The 24516-nt window shown below is 35.0% G+C and overlaps 2 protein-coding genes across 2 annotated transcripts; one reads left to right on the forward strand and one right to left on the reverse strand.

Annotated features, from left to right (window-relative positions):
- Positions 1-3604: 3604 nt before the first annotated feature.
- LOC108047491 lies at positions 3605-10656 on the reverse strand. The gene is made up of 3 exons (XM_017127690.2): positions 10055-10656; positions 5594-5795; positions 3605-4112 (listed from the first exon to the last, which is right to left on the reverse strand). Exons 1-3 carry the CDS (start codon positions 10284-10286, stop codon positions 3926-3928), a joined length of 621 nt encoding a protein of 206 aa, XP_016983179.1. The 5' UTR covers positions 10287-10656; the 3' UTR covers positions 3605-3925.
- Positions 10657-19472: 8816 nt separating this feature from the next.
- Positions 19473-21985, forward strand: LOC108047481 (probable cytochrome P450 312a1). The gene is made up of 3 exons (XM_017127679.2): positions 19473-20288; positions 20684-21246; positions 21588-21985. The coding sequence occupies exons 1-3, from the start codon at positions 19660-19662 to the stop codon at positions 21932-21934; spliced, it is 1539 nt and encodes a 512-aa protein (XP_016983168.1). The 5' UTR covers positions 19473-19659; the 3' UTR covers positions 21935-21985.
- The last annotated feature ends 2531 nt before the right edge of the window (positions 21986-24516 follow it).

A 24516-nucleotide genomic window follows, 5' to 3' on the forward strand; every position in this document is an offset into this window, starting at 1 on the left:
TTTGCGGGCCAAGTTTGTTTTGCATTTTGACCAAGTTTCGTGCGGAAGCCAGAGACAAGAGCAGCAAGTGAAAGTGAGGCCCACTAACCGGAGGGCGCAGCCTAGGCTCTACGCTCTCTGAAGTCCCCAAGTCCACATCGTGGATACACATTGGTGTATCTTTCTCTCCGAGTGCAATTATTAAAAGTTATGAAATCTTGCCAGTCAAATGTCTGGGTATTCGCACTTGATTCGGCGGGGTTTCCTTTCTTGCTCTTTATTTTCTGTGGTTTTATTTTGGTCTTGGTGTTTGGCTTGCATATCAATTACCTCATTTCCGTTAGGTGTTACCGAGTGTCTCGTGGACGAAGTGCAAGATTTCCTACTTGGGCGAGCTGGTGATTTGAGCAATTTGTTTCAGCTTGGTTTGGGGGTCAAACGGCTAAGTTGCTCCACTATCAACAGGTGAAACCTATTGAAAATAGATTTAGCTTAAAGCTTTCTTCTAACTAACTTTGGGTAGTTTATTTATGGAACTGAACTTTTTAGATAACAGGTTCTAAACAAAATTGGCAATACGCTTGTTGCTAAATGTAAGATTTTTTGACAAAGCAGATTATTGTATTTGACTTATCGTTAACAATAATATTTTACTTATTATTATTTTTTGTATACTGCAATGATACTGATCTTTTAAGATGACTTTCTAGATAACATTTTTAGAATTTAACAGACCCAAAAAACAACTTTTATTCAAAAATATTTTCAAAATGGGATAATATTTTATTCTTTTGGGTGTACATCGTTTATTTTTGAAAAGGTTAAATTAATTATTTTTCTGATTATTTTTAAAAAACAATAGTAATGCAAAATAATTTATTGAACTAGTTCCAAAGTAATGGTCATATCTAACGCAATACGGCCAATCCCACCATTCAGCATTTACTTTGTTAGCTCAGTTAATTATCACCATTGAAGTTAACCGATTGCTTATGCTTATGTTTGCCAAATTAGTTAGCAAACGAAACCATGGAGCACGTGTCGTTGGCCAGGTTAACAATCGGAGGAAAGTAAAGTAAGGAAATCAAATCAATATCGAGGAAGTCCGCTTTTAATAACTGTGCAGATGCAATGAGGCGTCAGTAATAAGAATAATTTACTGGAGGCAATCGTCCATCAAAGAGTGGTTCAATCAGTCAGTTGGCCAAGTCGCCGGGACCCGTTTGAAAACACCTCGATAAGCTCACGTAGACACCGCCGGAGTTACGCAATCCACAGTGGAGACTCGCGAGCGGCACTCAAATTGTAAACGCTCCAACTACCGCTATGGGAAATTCGCTTTTCTCTCGTCGCTGATTTAAGTTTGCCTTACATTTTATGCACATCAACCGTACACTGATTTTCACCTCGACTATGATTTTTTCTTGATGTGCAGCAGGAAAGTAGGTTGGGAAATGCAACTTTTGTAGTGGAAAATTTTCGTGTTTTTCCAGTTTTCCTCATATGGTAAAGGTTTTTAGTATTTACACCCTTCCATTTTGTATTGAAAATTATATAATATTTATTTTACATTTTTTTGTCAGTGAAAATCCATTAATATACATTTTTTTTGGCTTAAATTTCATATACATCATACATTTTTGAAAATTTTAGACATTTTGGAATGTAATTTTTTAAGTCAAAATTAGCTTTGCCAATTTTGGTAAGAAATTAAATTTATAATAAAACTATTGTTAACAAAATTTCGATTTTTAAGGAAACCCTTTTTAATACCATGAAATGCCTAAAGGATGCAATAAAAAATTCCATGTTTCTGTTTTTAAGTTATAGCCATTAAAGTTTTTAACCATTTGGTAAGCTTATAGTTTTTGATTTTTACCTGCAAATAAGCGAATATATTTAATTTATTTATATTCGATAGAATGTTCCATTTTCAGAGTATTGCAGTTTCGTTATTTCAAAACTGTTGCCAAAACTTCGCTTTCATTTTCGGCGTGCCAAATATGCGGAAATTATTAAAAGAAAGAAAGAAACAAGCCGCTGACAGAAGTCTAAGACAATGCAACTGCACCTGGGGCACCTGCTCCTCCCACTCCGCCCCCCAAATTGCATAAGCCAAACAACTTGTCAAACGTCAGCCCAAAAGCAGAAATTGAGCCGGGTCCAAGCCAAACATGAAATTTGGGCCAGAGCCATACCAAACAATGAAAGTTGCGCACTGAAACACGCAACTAGCGTAACAAACAACAAAAATGCTGAAACAGTTAAACAAATCTGACCCAATTTCTGTTGGTTATTACGAATTTGTTGACTTTTATTGTTTTGTACGCTTTGTGCAATTCCAGGCTAAATTTGTTGCCAAATTGAACATGTCTGTAACTGGAATTTCAATTAGGATTCGATTTTCGCATCGGTGATTTATTTCATTTATTGCCTCGTGTCACTGACTGATTTATGCATTATCGAAAAATCTAAAAATAATTTCTTGTTTTTGTTTACTTTCCAGAGTTTTTTTTAATTCAGCCATCAATATGTCTGTCATAATCCAACAATTTCACCCGAATGTCCATTCGTTTTTTTCTAACATCTGTGCTCGGAATACTCGATCGATCTGATAAACAATTGTAAACAAAGCGAAACTTATTCTAATTTTTTTTGCACAATGTCTTTGAGCCAATCGAATTTGCATATAAAGTGAGCACTAAAATTGGCTGTTTTGTTTTTTCTTTATTCTTCGTTCAAGGTGTGTGGTATATGTAGTTTTGAAAGTGCGCCTGAAAGTATGCGCTTAAAACTATTTTAACAGTAATAAACAAATTAGTTTGAAAAGATTAATTGGTAAGGTGTAGCTTTTAATCTTCATAATTTTAAATTAAAGCACTTCCCAATTCATTTTGCATTCATCTTTCATATTTTATGATAGGGTTTAATAAAATTTCCAATACAAAATCTCGTTTTTTATTATTTATAAGATCTTTAGAACTTTTTGTACTGATTGCTTAATTATTTTATTTTTAATTAGGAATTCCGTATAATACTATTTACCAGAGCGTGTAATACTAATATACACCCGTTGGAGTTGGATCAAATTCAGATGTCTTCATTGTATTTCTGAAAAAAAGGCCTCCCCCAACATATATATACATTGATTTATTGTCCTATCACCAACTCCAACAAATATTAGAATTATTTTAGAGACTAATGCATTTATATTTCGTCACATAAAAAGTGCACACAACCAATATTTACCTTCGGCTAAATTAAATTGGCTAATCGGCTTAGCCAATGTGTATTTCCTATCAAACATAGCATGCAATACACCACTTTAAATGCAATTATACTAGACCAATTAAACTTCACCCAGTCAAGCGAGAAAATCTCGAATGATTCATCGCAAAATCCGTTTAATAGATTGCCACATTTGATGTCGGAGGCAACCTTCCGTTGCATAACAATTTCTAAAAATACGATTTCATTGCCAGCGGGTCGATCGCTTCCTAGCAATTACATACCCGTACACACATGAACTTGGCCGCCTGAAAAAAAGTGTGTTTTTTATCAAAGCCATTTCACAAATCACCCGAAGGTGACATGGCAACAAATAAGGATGGATTAAGGCAGATCATTAGGGAGTATGCACAAAAGAGTGTAATTTATTAACAATTACAGGAGCATCGAACTTAGGCTAGGCGTAATGCTAAATCGGGTCGTGACTAGTCACACTTATTAGTTACAAACTACCTAGGACTCGTAGCCAAAGGTGGATACAAGTGGATACAGCTCTACAGTACTACAGTTCTACAGTCACTTCAGTCATGTCGGGACTAAGGTCTAATCTAAATATAAGGTAGTTTACAAGGTAAGGTAATCCAACGGTGAAGACATATGGTACAAAAGTTGAGGTGAAACTTAAGATACAGATACAGATCCCGGGGGTCTAGCAGGGTTAGACCCTCACCTTGTAGCTGAGTTTCATTAGCTTCTTGGAACTGATCGGGCAATTTGGCCAGAGATTGGCACATCCCATCGGTCCACTGAGATTGTCGCCCGTGTGGCGCATTAGTTCGCCCATGTGAGCCGCGAAATACCATTTGCTCGGCGGCATGTTCATCATCCAGGGCATTGTTGGAGATCTGCAAATAATGGGCACATTAGACGGAAGTTTCTCTACAGCCGAACAGCCGAACAACTGAACAAATGTTAAATATTATAATAAGCCATTATCATTTCACGCTTCGCCTGCTTTTTCGCTGGAGTTTGTTCAAGTTTCGCTTTCAGTAGTTTTTCGAATATGTCTAGATTCTAGAATGCCAGAGCCATTCACCTTGCTGTTTGACTTAGTCGACTCTATAGACTGGCCGAGCTTTTACATTAGCTTCGGCTCACCTTCGCCTCAAGTGCGAGGTTACAGCTGAAGTTGAGGTAGGTTACGACTGCTGATCCATGGGTTAAAGCCGAGCTTAAATATTTGTGGTTTAGTTTCCCTAAGTGGCTGCACTTTGGATTGTTCAAACCCCTGTGATTCACCTTCTATATAATTAATTCTGGTAGATTAGAAATTTAATGGATCGCAATTCAAGAAAAAATGCACTCGAACCCTATGAAACCTGTTTGAAACCTTTCGCAACTGCTGAGTATGCAAATGTTTGACAGATCAGTTCAGAACTGGTTCTACTTGTTGCACTTTACGAGCAAACAGTCGTCGATAATAAAATAAATAAATATACTCTTACAAATTAAAATTTTCCTATTGCCTATTTTCAAAATTGTTTTGCCTTTCTGTAACATAAAGATTAACTTTCGTTTAGAATTTCAAACATTGAATTTACCCCCCCCCCATTTAGAAATAACAGTTTAGGTTTTATACTTTGAGAATATTTAAAAAACAAGTTTTTTCTAAAATTTAATTACCAAACCAATTATTTATTTTATAAAAAATCTTTAAAAAATTCTGTAAATCATGTTTAACCTGAACAGTTTAAGGTCTTTCTGTCAGATATATTATAAATTGATTGTCTTTCTCATCGAAAACTTATACTAGTTAATGCTGATGCTATACGATTATTTATGCAAGTCATTGCTAACCAGTTTCAAGAATATAAAGAATCCATAAATTCTTGTATTTGCAGTATGTGCTGACATTTATATTCAATTTGTTATTTTAGCTTATTTATTTTAAAAAACGGTTTATTTACTTGAACTTATCTGTCTACCGCAACTTATTAACTTATTAAAAAATAAATTGCCACCATTCATATATATTTTATTCACTGATTAAGTTTTATATTTTCTTATGCAACCATTAAGATAATTATCCACCAGCAGGGAGTTAAAGTTATTTGAACTATGAGTTCTTGGTCTTCGTGAAAATCTCAAACATAAGCCATGAACTGTTTTTAAAACTGGTTAAGAAGTACACTTTTAAAATTTACACGACTCTTTACTAATGTTGCTAACTATGTATTTTATATATTATATTATCATGTACACATTTAGAATATCCATTCTATAAACCTCTTTTCCTAAGATTTCCCTTGATTTGTTTCTTGTGAATTTAGTTAATGCTTTTTATGTAGATATATTTGGTTTTTGGCCAAGTGCACCTGTCACTTACCGGATCAGTCTCAGCAATTCCCGCTCTTTTTCGCTGAGTTGGTACTCCGGTTTGGAGGCCAGTTCGCAGAGCATCTTGGGAAGACACGATTCCTTGATGGTGTCCGTCAACTGGGACTTGGTCTTCAGACTCGCCCCCGTAACCACTGCCATTCCCGGCTTGAGGGATTGAGCCGCTGCCGTGAGCTCATTAAAATCGTGCTCTGAAAATACAAAATACAATAAAGTCAGGTATGCGGGTATTAATTAGGGGGCCGGCCCCATTAGATTTTGGCATTTCGTTTCGTTTTTTTTTACTCGCTGGCGTTCATTTGCATAACTAACTGCTTTCGAATTAAGATTTCGGGAACTGCGCAGATCGTTAAAAAAATATATTAGGAGAGATGCAATCTCAAGGTTGCCAAATCTAAAGCTAAAATTAAACAAAACAATGACTAATAACTAATAGATGCTTAGAACAAAATGTCAACAAAAGGCAAGATACATTGTGAACAATTGAACAAATGTGCAAATATAGGTAGAAATTGAGAGTGTGGAAAGCGTATTTCTGTTTATTTTTTTCGAGTGCATATTTGCGGTGAGTAAGCCAAATATTTGGTTGGCTATATTCGGTCGATCAGCTGTTGCGAATGTTTCCAACACTTTTTTCAACGACTCTCATGCCCCGAACAAGGCCAAGTCGATGCGTTGAACTTTACTTTGAATATTTGTTCAGTCATTCAACGCTCAGTTTTATTAATTATGGTATCCAGTCGAATATTCATTATGTTACCGCCAACTAAGGCATCTGGTTTTGTCGTTTCTTTTAACTTTAAATGCGGAACTTAGAATGCAAAATCCCTATCGCGGTGTGAAAATACAAAGTTCAATTTATTCGTTACTGATAACAAGTTTTCAATTTATGGTTCTTTCCCACTCGAAAGTTTATTTGACTAGAATTGCAGTCAGGCATGACTCAGCTGAATAAATTGTTAAATTTTAAGAAATAAAATAAAATTGATCACTGTTTTTTTGGGAATATCAGTTAACTGGTTTCTATTTAAAACAATTTAAAAGCAGCGACCCATTTTTTATGAACCGAATAAAATAGTTAATTAGTTGACGAGAAATATTATTTCTCTAATTCAGGTTTAAAGTTAAGTTTCTCATATTCAAGTTAAAGTTAAAGTTTGATTCAATTTAAATGAATTCATAATTTGATATTTTATTTTATCTATTTTGATCAAAACTATATTGTTATTGAAAATAATTTTAGGTTTATTTCGCGCTATACCCATTAAATTAATACAGTACTTAATTTAATTGAGAAGCAGGAACCATTTTCCTGTTCTTGTAAATGGCTTTATCCATTGAACTTGACTCTTTCAAACTGCTAACAATTCACTTCTTTAAGCGATACAACAAATTTCGAGTCAATTAAGGCGACTCCATTGCTGAAATCAATTTGCTTCTCAAGTGCACGTAATTGAATGGAAATAAATACAAAGTGCAAGCTCGGCATGTTTGTCACGCACTGCATTTATCAGCTAAAGGTTGCGGCAAAGTGTTCCCTCATTTTTATTCATTTTTGGACAAAACAGAAAGACGTGGAGAGATATTAAAATTGTCAATTCAGATTATTTTCACCGGCTTTGAAAAGGGCACGTGCTACTTCTTTGTGGAAGTGAGTGGCATTTACAAGCGATTAATGTGAATATTCAAACACCGAGATTATCAACGTTTGTGAGACGACTTTACTCTCGATTTCCGTTGAGCTCGTTTCTAGACCAGACAACTTCTTCAGTTGGAACGGATTACGTCTGGAAGCGGAACCGGTTACAGTCGAACATATGGCTGAATGTTTCCCAAGCCCAAGCCCAAACTCAAGCCGGTGTCTTGGCTTAGTTCGATAAATTAAATGTCACAAATCAAGTCAAGTTTTTCATCACTTCCTGTTTGAGCAAGCAACTTAGAATGATAAACTTTGAGTTTATATAGTGGCAGCAGCGAATCTGTCTAGACGCCACTGACGAAACTGGAATATTGAGAGGAAAACCCTATTTTCCCTTGGCTTTTACACTTGGCCCACGCTAATGAACTGCTACTCTCTGGGAAAGTTGCGATGCAATTTAAGACCCCCTCTCAACATGCAAAGCGAATACTTGTTGTGCGCTTGGAGTTTTATTACGTCAAGTTTATTTGCTTGGCATTTTTCCACTTTCACCTCGAGAAACACAAAAGAAATACCAACTTCCAATGGCTTGGAGATGGTTTCAGCCATCTTAATGAACTGTGAAATGGTTTGGGTGATATTGCTCTCAGTCATGATACAGAAACTTGGGTGGTTTCACAGAAAAACGTTACTTTTTTCGGGTATTTACCTCATTATTTAAAGAAGTTAAGACCAGCGAAAAAAAAATTGACTAAACAAATTTTTCTTTGTTGGTCTTAAATAATAAGCAAAACTTCAAAGTCAATATACTTTAATTTCTCAGCTCTCACATGTTTATTTATTAATTTAACATAAACAAAAATATATAAAAATATTATTAAGGTCTTAAATTATTATTTAAAAATGTATTACAATTATTTTAATTGATACTGTAAAGTAGTACCTTGAAAGTAAGGTCAAAAGATATGCAAGAAAGAATAGAAAAATCGGAAGACTTAATAGTTGACTTAATTCCCTGAGACTGCTGTATTTTTATGAGTTCCATTTCCTAGTTAGCATGAAACAAAAACTACCTCCTATCCAGTAAGCCCTCGACTTTCCTTTGACTTCATTAAAGTTTTATTGTCTCTACACACATTTGATTGAGTGTTTTTTCCGGTTTGGCCCATACCCACGACATTTGTTGTGCAATGCCCAATGTTATGTCATACGATAGGGTTCGATATTGTGTATGCAAATCAACGAGAAAGTGGCGACGAAGAAGTGTATTCGAATCGCCTTTGAAAGCTCTTGAACGATCGTTTTGGACATGAACTTCGATTGCGTTGAATAATCATTTGAATAAATTACCGACTGTTGTGCATTTGGTTTGGATAAATAGGAATACATGTAAGGTTTTAAGAATGTTCTAATTTTAATTTATTTATTCAACTTAGTTCCAGTAAGAATTTCATGAATTTATAATTATATTTTTTAATAAAATTGGCAGTTCATTCGTTAAAGTCTAGCATGGTTACTTGTTTTCAAATAATAAATACTTATCAACGCTAACAATTCAAATAAAGTACTCAAGAAATAAAGTCACTTTCCTCAAAAGCTAGATCATAAAAAACTTAATGACTCTGTTGTTAATGGAAACTTTTGCTGTCTGGAGTATCTGTTTGATATGCCAGACAACGTTAAAGTTAAGGTACTTAAATTTCCAAAACATTTCCTAGACCTACGAAATTGGCTTTGGGAAAAGTTTTAAAAGCATTCGCGGATTTATCGTGTATTTGCTCGAACCCCTTAACACAAAATGTGTTTTTAATATATTAGAAATTCCACTCTGTACTATTAGTAATACCCACCCCATTAGGTCAAAAGCATTTAAATGTTTACTACCTAAACAAAGTACTTACATTTCGCTTTAAAAAACTTAATAAAAGTAGGTATGTCCAAGTACACATTTTTTTTAAATAAATTATAACCTCTCGTACCCTTAATGTATTTGCCAAATCGACAACATTAACTTTTTTAAGTTGAGCTACACGTGCGTAATAAACAATCGTACATTAGTCTCCCCGGGCTCAGTTCCGGTTTTCACCTACCAAGCCACCAACAAAAAAAAATAATTAAGCATTTAAACCCGAATTGAAGCTTACACGTGCCCTCAGCGCTTTATACTTATAAACCTCCATTTATAAAACGAAATTAACCTTGATAAGACCAAATACAAACGCAAGCTGTATGTATAACAACAAATTTAAACAAAAAATTTCCAAAACATGATTTCAGTGGGCGAAATAAGGAGTGTATTGATTTTAACAGTGTTAATATCATTCAAATTGATTATGGTTTATCATTAATAAAAGAATGCAAACACTTTTTTTTGCAACCCAATTTCGTAACAGAAACCCATCTTAAGAAATCATAGATTATTTAAAAGTTATTTAATTAAATCTTATTTAATATTAAAATTTCTATGGACCAAGACATTGAAAAATGATATACGAAATTAAATTTAACGACGACAAAAATGAAAAAGAAAATTATATTTTTGACTCTGTGATTATTTTGCAAGAATGATTTTTCTTTTAAATATACATTTATATAATTAGTAGGTACAAATGTTTAGCGATAGGTAATTTTTAAATTGTACAGAAAAGAAATACACTAAGAAGATTCAAGTTTCCAATTATGTGGATCTACCTGTATTTCCGAAATTCGAAATAAAAATTGCAAAATTTGTCAACACATGCGAGTAAAAAATTTTGTCAATGAAAAATGGCAAAATGGATACAAAAAGCAATTTGGGATGGCAAAACTAACCTTCAGTTATATCGATTTCAGCATTCTTCGATTGGAACTTGCTGGCCGCCGCAGCCGCCGGACCCGTTGGGGCACCACCCGCCCCCGCTCCGCCCCCCGACCTCACCGAGTGCGGATCGGGGTGGTTGGACTTCATGCCGCCGCCATATCCGAAGAGATCGCCCACTAGCAGCAGGGAGACGATGGCGAAGATCATGAGGCGGCAGCGCCAGGCGGTGTCCATGAGAGCCATAATCCAAAAATTGACCAAGTCACACACGCGTTTCACAACTTAATATATTTTTTTTTCAGATATTTTATTGTATTTTATGGCTGGTTAGCACCTGGATTTTGACACTTTTTTCAATGGCAAGCCGACGACGAGCAAGAAAAATGAAAGTTAAGGGGGGTGAAAACAGAAAGTCGTTTTTTTACTCGCTTTTCGAAAACGTTTTCAAATTACAGCTGGCCAACATGCAAAGAGCGGCAATTAAATTTGGCATTCAAGCGCACATAACTTGTTAGTAACTGTAAATCCAAAATACAGGTACAGGTAACACACGCGAATGCCACAGGTAATAATTTTCCCAAGAGCAACGAATACGTCCGAAGCGTCCAAAAGTTGCAGTGCCACTGAACTGAAGCGGTTTTAAGATATAGCATTAAAGCTAGGCCCGCTCGATCAGCTGATCGGGAGAGGGTTTTTGAAAAGAGAGATTTTTAGAGAGGGGGATTTTAGAGAGAGGTTTTTAGGTAGAAAAAACCCAGGTACAGCTGTTTCGGAGAGGCTCTCCAAATTTCCCGAGAGATCTGGGTTTATCAGAGAGATCGGTAGAAACGTACCTGTTCCCAGCCTTTTAGCACCCACTGTACTACGTTTGCTGGTGCTAATTGTTTGCGGCCAGTCGCAACCACAACTGTCCATCCACTCGTTTTAAAACAAGAGAGAACGCTATAGTCGGGTGCCCCGACTATCAGATACCCGTTACTCAGGTAAAGGGAGTGCGAGGGAGATGGAGATAGAAACTTTGATCACGCATAACTTTTAAACGAATGGTCCGATTTGAAAAATTTCTTCTACATTTCGATAGGTATTGATAAACACAATAAAACTGCATTTTTACTTTTCCGAAATATTTAAATGTATCGTATATAAGCGATTGTGGGCGTTAAAGGGGGCGTGGCACCTTTTTGAAACAAACTTGCGCTGCGTAGGAACTCCTAGAATCTGCATGCAAAATGCCAATCTTCTAGCTTTTATAGTTTCCGAGATCTCAGCGTTCATACGGACAGACAGACGGACAGACAGACGGACAGACGGACAGACGGACAGACGGACATGGCTATATCGACTCGGCTAGTGACCCTGATCAAGAATATATATACTTTATAGGGTCGGAAACGCTTCCTTCTAGCTGTTACATACTTTTGCACGAATACAATATACCCTTTTACTCTACGAGTAACGGGTATAAAAAGGTTTGATTAAAGCGAACACTGAGCACAAGTCACTTACTTACACACGTAAGATCGTAGTCATTTATACTGAGTTAAACTGGACGACTTACAGGTTCGATTACCCGAAGGGGCTAATGACCTGAGATAGGGAATGGTTGCCAACTTAGTGTGGCACATTGTGAACTAATATTCTCTGAGTAAATAGAGTGAATAGATTGAATGTTAGTATCTATTATATCCACGAAAATACTTTGCCAATAAATATTTACATATGAGAAAGATTTTTTTTAACATTCAATACAAAAAAAAAACAAGAAAAATAATTTATAGTTTCTTACGCATTTGATAACACATATATAAATTATCAAACAAAACTTTTTTTTAAATTGGGCCAAATTTTTTTTCTATTTTATTTGGTGTAATACAAATTTGTTTTTTTTTAACAATTATATGTACATAATATAATATTTTAATGAAACATGCCTATTTACTTCTTTGAAATTATTTTCTAGAGCCCTGTTTCTTGTCATATTTCCACCGAAAAGGATGTGCAGCATGTGTGTAAAACTAGTGTTTATATAGGGTTTCTACGCCCCTTTCAATAGTCGTATATTTTTCAGAACGGTCAAGTGTCCAACATACATTTTTAGTCTTATATAGAAAGTACTTATGTATAATGTAAAAAAAACATGTAGAGATCTTTCTGCTTTAAAATGATTACTTTTATTTTCTAAAAGAAAGCCAAATTTTTACTTTTACACCAGAAAGGTAAGACGCGTGCCCGTCACGTAGGCCACTTAGTGGCACAGTAAATATTTAAGCGACTTCCTCAATATTTATGTATTTACGATCCTCATGACAGCTGCAAATTGAGCGCTTATCGAGCAGGTAGAAAGGTCATCGGTTCACCGCTGACAGATTTATGATTGCACCAAAGAGGCCCACAGTGCAACGCGGTTAAAAAATAAAAGCCCGTCTGACCCTGCCAACTGCGGGCAGCCAAATGTTGCAATGGCCAAAAAAAGGAGCCAGCAATTGGAGGGGGACTTTTTGGCCAAGAAACTTAACCAACCGGACGGCAAGTTGAGTGCAATAAATGCGCAATCGGAACGTGACTTAGCCGTGGCCAACAATCACCCAAAAAAACAAAAACAAGATAAAAGCAACACCAAAACGTACTCAAATTAAAGGTAACAACAAGAACAGAGACAACTTTTTCCCGTGCTTAACTTGGCCAAATTGCAGTCAAGCGAAGTGCAACCGTCGAGAAGTCGAGGCAATTGCCACTGCTAACTGCAATCTTGAGGTTGACCAGCGAGCCAATACTAACGGCCAAGTTAGATATTCCACTAGGCACTGGCCAAAAATATAACAAGAAACGGGAAATTACGAATTAGTCAAAATATTTATTAATTTCTGAGATTTTTTCATGACAACGAAGACAGGAAAATAACCTTAAAACTATGTCAAAGTGACAAACATAATATACACTTTTTCCAAGCAAGGAAAGATTGCGAGTCAAAAATGTAATATTTTAAGACTTCTAGCCATAATTACCATAAACCAAAGAAATTGCTAAAATGAAATGACTATGCATTTTAAAATAGACAAATTATATTGCATTATAATTTGATTAATTTAACGACAACAAATTCTAATTTAATAATAAATAAAAATGTTATTTATATTTTGTCCCGTGCTGAATATATGGATCACTTTTTATTTTAAGTGCAGCCCCAAGAAATGGAGCCAACAAGTTGGGGTTATAAGTAAGGGGTAATTGAGAGTTGTCTGTGCCACTGGAAACTCCGCTCAGAACAGCTGCAAAAAATATTCACACCGCTCTGACTTCGCCTCCCAGAATTCATTTGTTTGCTTGCCTTCAAATTGCAGTTGCCGCTGTCCTTCAGTTGCAACAACGCCCTGTCCAAAAAACAACACTATTAAATACATTAACTAACGACGAATTTTGTATACTCTACAAAATGTATAACTTCTGGAACTTAAATTAAGAAAAAACTTATGAGTTGGGACTAGCAAATAAATAAACTTTATAAACTAATTTATTGAAAAATGCTATAGCTTAAAGTATTGGATTCAAAATAAACATAAAATATAATTAAAATACCAATTTGTATTGCATGTCAAAATATATTCTTGGAAATTTGTAGTGTTTGCTTGCATAATTTCCAGAATTAATAAAGTATATATTAACTATTTTAGAGATTTAATTCTCTTCCATAATTACGTGACTCCAGTATCAAGAAGAGTATGTGAAAAGAAATATGTAAGTGCTCGTTTATACAAAACATTTTGCGCCTCGAAGGTTAAGCAGCGAAAACCCAACAAAAACGCGATGTAGAAAAAGAGAAAAAAGACTTCATTACTGTAGGGGCAACCAAGCATGAGGCTCAAAAAAGGTAATTTAAAATTATTATTTTTACTTTATAAATGCCGCTTAAAACCTTTGGGGCTAGATGGGGCTGATTAAGTTTAAGGTTTCTTCAAAATGTTAGCACATTATTTTGATCGGGATAAATGACATGATTGAAAACTTAGAGGTTTTAATAAGGACAAAAAAGTCATACTGAAAGGTAAGTTTAGATTGTTAAGATTATTTATGCTAAATTGGTTTTCGAATTAAAATTTTTCCTCTTTGCAGTATTCAGATATCATAAAAAATTGCACGAGCAGCTGAAAATTTGTTGTATATCAAACTGGTATTTTCTTTAATTAAATTAATTATGAACCTAATTGCCTTCTATAAATTTAGTCTTAATAACAATTTGCTCCTAAAGATGGTAAATTCACATGAAGTTGAATACAATAAAGTGTTATGAACTAATTGTTAGCTGAATTAGTGGGTCAAATAAACTGGTTCTTTACTATTGATGGAAGAGAAGATTTAACAATAGCTTTTTATGAGAGCCAATTGAATTTAACAACTAATGCCATTGGACCTTCAATTTCATATTTATTTATATCTAGATTTGACACCCATTTAGTACACACAAAGGCATAATGAGTTGGCAAATTGTAATCTTGGGAAAACGGTCACAATATAATCTTATTGTAAGCCTTTTGAAACTATTTTAAGAATAAATTTATTGATTTCAATAGAGCAATAACATTGCAAATGAAAATATGTTTATAGAGATTAACCTTTATTAGTTTGTTATCTTTAAAACTGAACTTGTCTAATGCTAAAAGCCCTTATTAGAAAAAACTATCTGAAAATCAAAGATATTTTAAACATTTGTTATAAGCCTTGCCCAAAACCATGATAATTATAATGAGTTTTAAGAGGCAGAATTGAACTAATTGAATCAACATTCGCTAATTAAAGACATTTAATTCCCCAGGCTTAATGAATCCTTAGATTGGGTTGTCAATTAAATTAAGTTGAAGCAATAAATACGCGTGTTTCGCCAGCCGATTGAACTCACACTCTGTCTGAGAAACGGAAACGGAAGCAACAGCGGAGTCTTTAATGGTGTTTGAATTTTTTCATTAGGAAGGGCGATGTTCGGCCCAAACCAAAACCACCTCCAACACCTCAGGAAAATAGCAAAGACCGCAGGAGCAGGAGCCAAAGTGAAAGACACCGCCCGCGGCTTCCATTTACAGCCTGCTTAATTTATGCTAAACGCATCGCGTCTTTGCATTTAATTGTAAAATTAAATTTGATGCGATTAATGTTGACACAACATGCGATTAGTGCACGAGTTATGCACTGCGAGAAAATAAATTTTGGTTTCTTAATTCTTTCAAAATGTTTTTTTTTTTTGGGTATGACTGTTTTAAATAAAAAAACTAAGTAAGGGATATAAGTTAGACAATTAAAATATGTTTCCTTATATATAGAAATATTTTTCAGATTTTATCAAAAATTTAGATTGACAAAAATTAAATAAATTAACTATTTTATTATTTAATTAAAAAATTAAAAGAAATTATTATCTACACTCTGCAACAAAAAAAACAACCGACAATTTTTATGATCAAAGCTTTTTTTTATTGATAAAACAAAGTAATAACTTAAACATACCTTTAAAAGTTTATTCACTGAATATTTATGTTATTTGGGCTATTACTATTTAATAAATTATTTTACTTTTTTTAGTGTGTACTTATACTTTGTCCACTTGCGGTTTGCCCTTTGGGCTTGGCTCAATTTGCTTTGGCTAAGAGACGGAGATACTAGCAGATATCTATTAGCCAATCGCTTCGCATTTGGCAAATTATCATTGTTTATAATATGACAATATTCAATGGCAGCGACAGCGACAGCGACAAGCCTTACATAAACAATAATTAAATGTAGCCAAATTAAATTTTACACAAAAGCAGAGCTCAAAGTGACAGCTGGGCGTATCTTTCCACGACCCCCTGACCCATCCAATCCCCTCGCCCACGACTTGGAAATTTCTGCATAATTATGTGGTACATGTGGTGGGTGGGTGTGTGGGTGGGTGGCTCTGAGTGGTTGAGTGCTCGTGCATGTGTGTGTAAGTGTGCCGTGGCCGATAATATGCAGTTTAATTACAGAACACCAATGCCCACAAACAACCATAATGAGGGGATGATCGGGTTATTAAGAATTCGATGACTAAATACTCTTACCAAATAACTTGTTCTGGTAAAAAGATTGATTAGTTTTAAAGTCCCAAAATTAATAAACTTACAACACTTAAATACTATTAAAATTTGTTTATGTTTATATATTATATTTAAATTGCATTGTAGTGGGTTGGGGAAGGTGGGAAATTTTTTCTTATATATATATTCATATCCATTTATTTATACTTTCTACTTGGCAAATATTAGAGAAGTTAATGAAAATCTAATAAACATTTATCCGATATGAAAGGTGACACTTGTATACAAACAAAAGTATTGTCTTAAGATATTTTAAACTGTGGGTGAAACAAAAAGTATGCTACCAAAACTATTATTCTAGCTCCTATCGAATCAAACATACAAATAAAGAGTCACAGTTTTTTCCAATACAACATTATAATACAGATTTGTAACCATAAAAATCGTTGACATAAAACCATCTATGCCCAGAGCAAGGTAAAGTGTACTCGGTGGGGTGGTCAACATTTTGCTGCATAAATTCAAATTAGTTTGAACTGCCTTATCCCCACTTCCACCCAGTCAAAATCAACCCGATGAAGCCCTTCTCCGCACTCCCCCCCTTTAAGAGCCCCACCTCCTCGGCCAACCACGCATCACTTTTAATTTTCCAACCGAGACAATGTTCTTGGTCCTGTCAGGTGCATAACTGTATTATTTCCTTATATGCCACGCAGGATGTTCGTGTTAGTGTTCGTGTGCGAGTGCTGATCGCTGTTTATTGGCATCCATTAGATAGGGGAATTTACGCGAAAGCAATTGTTTGGCTTCGCCTCGACTTCAAAGGGTTATTGTCGTGCTTTGTCCAGTTAGTTCTGATTAGTGGCATCCAATGCCATTGAATTGAATTTGTATAGAGGCATTGTTTGGCAAATTGAAATATTTTTAAAAATTAGGATTAACAAATGATTTAATTCAGTAAAATTCTGTTGTGTTTCAATTGCCGTTTTAAGTAGTAAGAGATATTATTTTACATACAAAATCCACTTTATTTTTGCCTTTTTGTGCTTAACTTCCATTAATTAAGTTTTACTAAAAATACATTTTTTCTTTTAAAGGTTTTATACAGTTTTTTGTGCCATTCTTTGGTTAATACGATATGTTTCATTGCTAGGCCAAAAAATACAATTTTATCATTCCTTCCTTCCAATCAAGGAATTTTATTCCCCATGAATTTATTTTATATTTCTCTTTAATTAACTTTAATCGAATTTGGGTTGTACAATTCATTCATAAATTCTCAATAAGCATGTATTAGGTGAACATGTAATAGTTTACCTATTTATTATAACAGTTTTTGTTTTTGAAAATCTGAAACCTGAACTCACTAAAATATCTTTAATTAAGCTGACTCTTATGCCATTCATTTGTCCCTTCATTTTAATAAATATTTTCTGTAATGACGGAAGAGAGAGGAACGGATATTTACGAGTATAAGAGTGAAGGATTAATTATTTTTGTATGAATTGTTGACCAGCAAATATTATTTTCAACCCAGTCCCTTCCGGTTTAATTACAATTATTCTTGTCCTCTTATTGTATTTTTTGTCGTCTGATAACTTTTCGTGTTAATTAGTGTAAATATGGCGAAGGGGAATTGCCTTGGTTGTTGTACTTGTCACTATTTGAAAAAAATAAAAATGAATTGAATGGCAGTTGGTCGAGAGGAAAACCAACAACACAAACTCCTGAAGAGTGTATTAAATGACAATCATAATAGAGTTCCTATGGCTGGAGAGCCAATTTAAATGAATGTTTATTCTATGCGTAATAAATGAAAATAAAGCAGACATTATATAATTGACAAATATGACGCACTGTTTTATTATTAATGTGTGTAGCTAAAGTATTTGCATAGTTTTGTTTGTTCTTAACTGATGAATCAGATAATTGTAAATTTGTGTTAATTTTTTTCAGAGAATATTAACTGCATTGGCTTGATTACATAGCTTCGCTTACTTTTTTTTAGGTATTTACTAATACAATTTTTATTTCCAGATTTAAAGAATTCAGAATTTATAATTTTTTTAATTATTTCCCATTTTTAGCCATATTTGTTGTTTTCAATATTCTCACAAGGAAACACAATCTCAGTTAATTAAAATCACAATTTCTCTCCACGTATATCCGTAGCTGGGTGGCCCCATCCCAACCACCCGTCAAGTTTTATGAGCTCTATGAAATTTGTATGCAATCGACAGAAGAACAATCGAAATTAAAATTAATCAAATAACAAAAAAGCATCGACAAAATTGAAGAGGGTTTGTTTATTAATTTTTGGCCTGACGAATCTTGAGTTGAGAGATGAAACGTAGTTAGACGTAACAAAAAAATAAAACACTATAGTGGGATTTCGACGTAAAAATAGTCTCAAACCATTGGGGCATACTAAATTAGTGTAAGTTTTCTTCTATTTTTCGGACTTAAAAATATTTATCAAGGTTTCAATTTACATTTAATTTACAAGAAACTAACAAAAAATCTTCCTTTTTTTGTGTTAAGTAGATGGTTAGAAACTTAAAAAGCTAATCTTTTTTAAAACATATCTTGAAAAATATTTACTTATAGGACTTATATTTTCTAAATTTTGGTAAAACCCCATGTTGGCTATTCTTTTGTCCTAGAGCATTTCGAATACGACTAAGAAATCCTAGGTTCTGATTCATAATGTTTTGTTTACATCTCCGTTGGCTGATGTTAAGTACTTAAATGGCTGGGGGCGAGCAAAAAGAGTCACTTCAATTTCGCAGCCGCATCGATTTGAATACGCTTATAATATACATATTGGGGTGTACGAATTTCGTATAAATAAATATGCGCAGTGTTAATACCGCTGTCGACCTGACAGTTGCTCTTAATCGGTGCATTTCACAATATAAAACCAAGCGCAAAACTTAAAGATCGTTTAGTTCTTGCACTTGTAAAAAATCAAAGCTCTTAAATTGTGATTTTAAATTGCTAGTGACAATAAAAAAATATTTCATGGATCTTCATTAAAATAGTTATTGTTTATTTATAAGAACAAAATGATCCATGTGTGCTCTGAGAATTATTCAGTTGAAACGCAAAAATGGTTTGACAGTGCAAATAGTTTTTACCGAATAACTTTTTTTAATTGTATTTTCTCAAAATTAAATATTTAGCAAATAATTATAGTTAACCATTTAAGCCAAAGACAGATGTTAAATAATTATAATACATGATACATAAATAGTATATAAAATAAAAAATAAACAATAGTTAAAACATTTACTGTTAAGAAGTTAAACATTTAAACATTTGTATTGTTTTAAGAAAATGAATTAATAACTATCAAATTAAAAAATGTCTAAGCGTGAACTATGCGAATTTTAGATTGTGCTGCGATCATTATTTTTTTTTCCGAGTGTAAATCCGCTTTACAGCCAACTTTTGTGACCTTTGGGTCCGGTGACCCTATAGTAACAATCTTAACTCTGCGTCCGTGTTCCGCTTAAAACGCTCGATGCGACGTCGTTACGAGGCAGTTACTATCTAGAACCTCCGCCGCGATGTTCTGGCTAGGATTCGGTCTCCTCCTAATCGCATTTACCCTATACCTGCTATATGTCTTCGAGCGCCAGAGCAGGATTGACCGGCTCACCCACAATTGGCCAGGTCCACCGGCCCTTCCGATCATTGGCCATCTCCACATCCTGGCCAAATTGGTGGGGCCACATCCGTTTCGCCGTGCCACGGAAATGGTGACCAACCATCTGAAGGATCATCGCGGAAAGCTGTGGATGGGCACCAAGCTCTACCTACTGGACTGCAATCCCAAGGACATCCAGGCGCTGTGTAGTGCCCAACAGCTTTTGCAGAAGACCGCCGACTATGCCGTATTCGAGAATTGGCTCTGCGAAGGACTCTTCACCAGTGGTTTCGAGAAGTGGTCCCATCGCCGGAAGATCATCATGCCAGCCTTTAATTATGCGATGGTCAAGTTGTTTGTCGATGTCTTCGAGAAGCAGTCACGGATTCTTTTGTCCAGAGTTTCTGAGTTTGCTGAGTCCGGGGAGCCAATGGATTTCCTTAAGCTGATCAGTTGCTTCACCTTGGACACTATTTGTGAAACGGCCCTCGGGGTCTCTGTGGGTTCCCAATCGAATGCAAAGTCGGACTACCTCGATGCTGTAAACGAGTAAGTTATTTTTATTTATGCCGAAAAACCTGCACCCCAAAACTTGCATCTAGTTTTTTACAACTCAGCAAATGAGATAAGTTATTAGATAATTCACACATTAGTGAAAGAAAACAAACATTTGTTCATACATAGAATTACCAGTTTACCCTTTTATCCCATAAAATGTAGTTACCTCGTGTAGATTATAAATATTTAATGTGTCATATTTCACATTTGGGTCACACCTACATATTGCCAAGTGGTGCAATTCTGCAACCATAAATAATTTATGATATAGTATGCAATAAAAAAAATTTGGTATTATTTGAACCATTTTTACAAATTTAAAGCATATAAAATAAACTTTTTTTGTAGAAAACAACTAATATAACTAATTTTATATTTTTTTTCAGAATCCTTCTGATCATCGATACGAAACTAAAAAACATCTTATATCGCAGTCCGTTTATTTTCCGGCGAACATTGCATTTTAAACGAGAACAGGAGTTATTGAAAACACTTCATGGTTTTACGGAGGGCATTATCCAGAAGCGAATGGATGAGATTAGCCAGGATGCGGAGAATCGCAACTCGCAGAGCACTAAGAATGCGGAAAATGAGGAAGGTAGGACAACACATTGCTTCCTGGATAGCCTGCTCCTTGCAAAGGGACCTGATGGTCAACCCCTGTCGGTCAAGGACATTCGCGAGGAAGTGGATACCATTATCTTCGGTGGCTTTGATCTCACGGCCACCACCCTCAAGTTCTTCATGTACAACATGACCCTTCATCCGGAATACCAGGAGCGTTGTCGAGAGGAGGTGCTGTCGGTGTGTGGCACAGACAGAAGCGAACCCATCTCCATGGAGCAGGTGCGTCAACTGGAGTTCCTCGAAGCCTGCGTTAAGGAAACACTGCGCATGTATCCTTCGGGTCCACTTACAGCAAGAAGAGCCACAGCCAACTGCCAAATCAGTAAGTACACTTGTACTTTAATTTTATATCACTATTACAACTAAATTTAATAGAAATTTATTTTATACCGCAAACTGTCTTTACCATTCTAAAATTGATATAATTGTTTCATTTTCAACAATTGTGTGTCAAGTTCATTGAAAATATTTGGTTTATTAAAGGACTTTAAATTAGGTTTTTATATAATTAAATACAAAAATTTAATTTTATTGAATATTTGTAGTCATTTAAAAAATATTAATTTAAAGATAAATATAAATGTCTAAATAACATTAATACACACTACGTAAAATTCCCAGCAAACAAATATTTATTATGACTTGAATGTTTGGCACTTTCAGATGAGTTTTTCATACCCAAGGGGAGCGATGTGATCATTTCCCCTCTTTACATGGGACGTTGCAAGGATTTCTTTCCGGATCCTTTGGTTTTCAAGCCGGATCGCTGGTCCAGTGGAGCGGAGCCCAAGATTGAGGCCACCACTTTCATACCCTTTATGACGGGGGCACGGAGTTGTTTGGGCCAGCGATATGCGATGGTGATGCTCAAAATGGTTCTGGCCCACCTGCTGAGGAACTTCCTGTTTGAGCCCCTCGGCGAACGACAGGTGAAAATGAAGCTCAACTTCGTGATCACCCTGCACACCGTGGAACCCTATCTTTGTAGAGTGAAGAATATCGATAGCTAAGAGTCTGTTAACTTGTTCAATAAAGTTACTAATTATTTATATACTACTTTACGCCATTATTTTCTTTTCGGGAAACCATATCCATATCTTAAAGAGAAGCAAAGAGAATAATTTTAAAAAGTTATCTAATATTTATTAAAATTAATGAAGTTTTGGACAAATAAACAAATTAATTAATCAAATTTATTTATGACAGCATGGGGATATAAACATCAGCTTGTTTCTTTCCCCCTTTTTTTACAAGCATATACGCATATATTTATTTATTATATTATTTATATATTTTTTTTTGTTCGTTATTAATTAATTCCTTCAATTAATTTGTTTAAGATTACCGACGTGTCTTTAACCTCTTTTATATTTTTCGTATTTTATGACTGAAGTTTGTATACCCTTGCAAAGGGTAATTTAATTTTAGCCAAAGTTTGCAGTGCAGCGAAGAAGACATTTCCGACCCTATAAAGTATATACAGCTCAAAATCGGCATAGCTTCATTGATTTTAGTAATATGTTGTCGTTTTGCAATAACTGCAAGGGTATATACATTTCGGCTTGCCGGAGTGTGCTTCCTTTCATTCCATCTCAGAAATATTTGAACACAATTTTATCAATTCGTTTCACTTGGTTCTTTTTAAAACGGATGCGCTGCTTTGCGACGCATAACATTTCCGTTTTTAATGATATATAAAAAAAGATTTCTGTACAATTTGGAGTATTTTCTGCCTGCTCATTTTTATGTTTTTTGGGGCGCGTTCGTCTAGAAAATAATTTCTGGCTGGAGTTGATTTTTTTTGTGCCAGCCGAGCAGCGGAAAATCAACAAACATTTCCTGGCGCTGTAATAAATAAAAATGCATAAAGCAGCCAGAAACCAGCAACCAGCAACCAAACCGTCGCCAGTCAGTCTTATCCTGAGGAAAATACATACACTCCCGTATCACCATTATCCGCCGGCATCATCATCGGATTCCGGTGCAAATTATGAGCGTTGCCTGCTTATTATTGTGCCAGGCACGGAGGGGGGTGGAATATAAAATGCAATTTATTTAAATAAAAATCAAGTTTAATTCGGAGTGTCGTAAATTTTACTCTTATTTTTTATACTCTTCAGCTCGTCCCGGGCATTGAATTTCACGCTTTTGTTAACAAGCGCATAAAAGTTTGTTCTATCAGCCAACTGATATGGTTTTTATACCCTTGCAGAGGGTATTATAATTTTGGTCAAAAGTGTGCAACGCAGTGAAGGAGACATCTCCGACCCTATAAAGTATATATATTCTTGATCAGGATCACCTCCTGAGTTGATATAGCCATGTCCGTCTGTCCGTCTGTCCGTCTGTCTGTCCGTCTGTCTGTTTCTACGCGAACTAGTCTCTCAGTTTTAAAGATATCGAATTCAAACTTTGCACACCCTTCTTTCCTTTGCACGCAGTATATAAGTCGGAACGGCCGGGATCGGCCGGCTATATCCTATAGCTGCCATATAACTGATTGATCGGAAATGCCATAACTTTGGTGTTTGTCAAGTTAGGAAGTTGGGATTTTTTATGAGTATTAAGAATGCATCATATGAATAATTTTGGAGAATATAATTTACAGAGTATTCTGCAAGGGTATATCAACTTCGGCTCCGCCCGAAGTTAGCTTTCCTTTCTTGTTGGTATTGGAACTGGAAGAAGGGGTTCGAAGATTGTTGAACCCAGTGATTGGTGGTGGATATTGGGGTGGGTTGATTTTTATTTATGGTAGATTGGGACATTGGGGAAGGAAACGATTCAAGTCAATTTCCAAGCACTCGAAATCAATTTCAAGTAATGAGGAAAAAAAAGTAATTAAAGCCAATAGAATACCTGATATCAAATATATCTTATTAATCAGATATGTATGTATTTAATGGACGGTTTCGTCTTGATAAATAATAACATTAAAATAACAAATAAAAGAAATAAATATTAGGGCAAAGCACATATTCCTTGCTTATTATTTTTGTCCAACCAGTTTTCCGTTTTGACCTTTTAGCTTTTTAAAAACAAAATATAAAGTTATGTTTATTGCTAAATTAAAAAAAATTGGTAACTGGATTAAAACATTTTAAAGCTGTAAAAAAATAAGTGCATTTAATAAACAAATTAAGATGAAAATTTTTTAATGTCCACTCGGTATTTTGTTTTATGACCAACCCTACCCCCTAAAGTCCTTTCCAAATCCATCTTGAAATTAAAATATGCGCCTTAAAAACATGTTCCTAAAATTTTGAGTGCTCGGCCAAAGTTTTACGATCATTTTATTGGGTTTGCATTCGCGGGGAGACCTTAACCCTTCTGTTGGCACCCGCCATAACTTAATTATCCATATGAATCCTTCCAGGGTTTTATTGCGACCCAACCCCGCGGCATTAATTATGATGAGTACTTGGTGCGTCTCTCCTTTTTAGTGTCAGCTGTCATATTTTTATTTATCTAAATACACAGATCTTCACGGTGGTTTTCTTGGGGTGTCGTCCTCCATTAGAACGATATGAAATCCAGGTCCATATCCTAATCCCGGTCCAGACTTGACGCAATGTTTTATTGCTGCTGACTG

The sequence above is a fragment of the Drosophila rhopaloa genome, unplaced genomic scaffold, assembly GCF_018152115.1.
Source record: "Drosophila rhopaloa isolate 14029-0021.01 unplaced genomic scaffold, ASM1815211v1 contig_150, whole genome shotgun sequence".
NCBI classification, from domain to species: domain Eukaryota; kingdom Metazoa; phylum Arthropoda; class Insecta; order Diptera; family Drosophilidae; genus Drosophila; species Drosophila rhopaloa.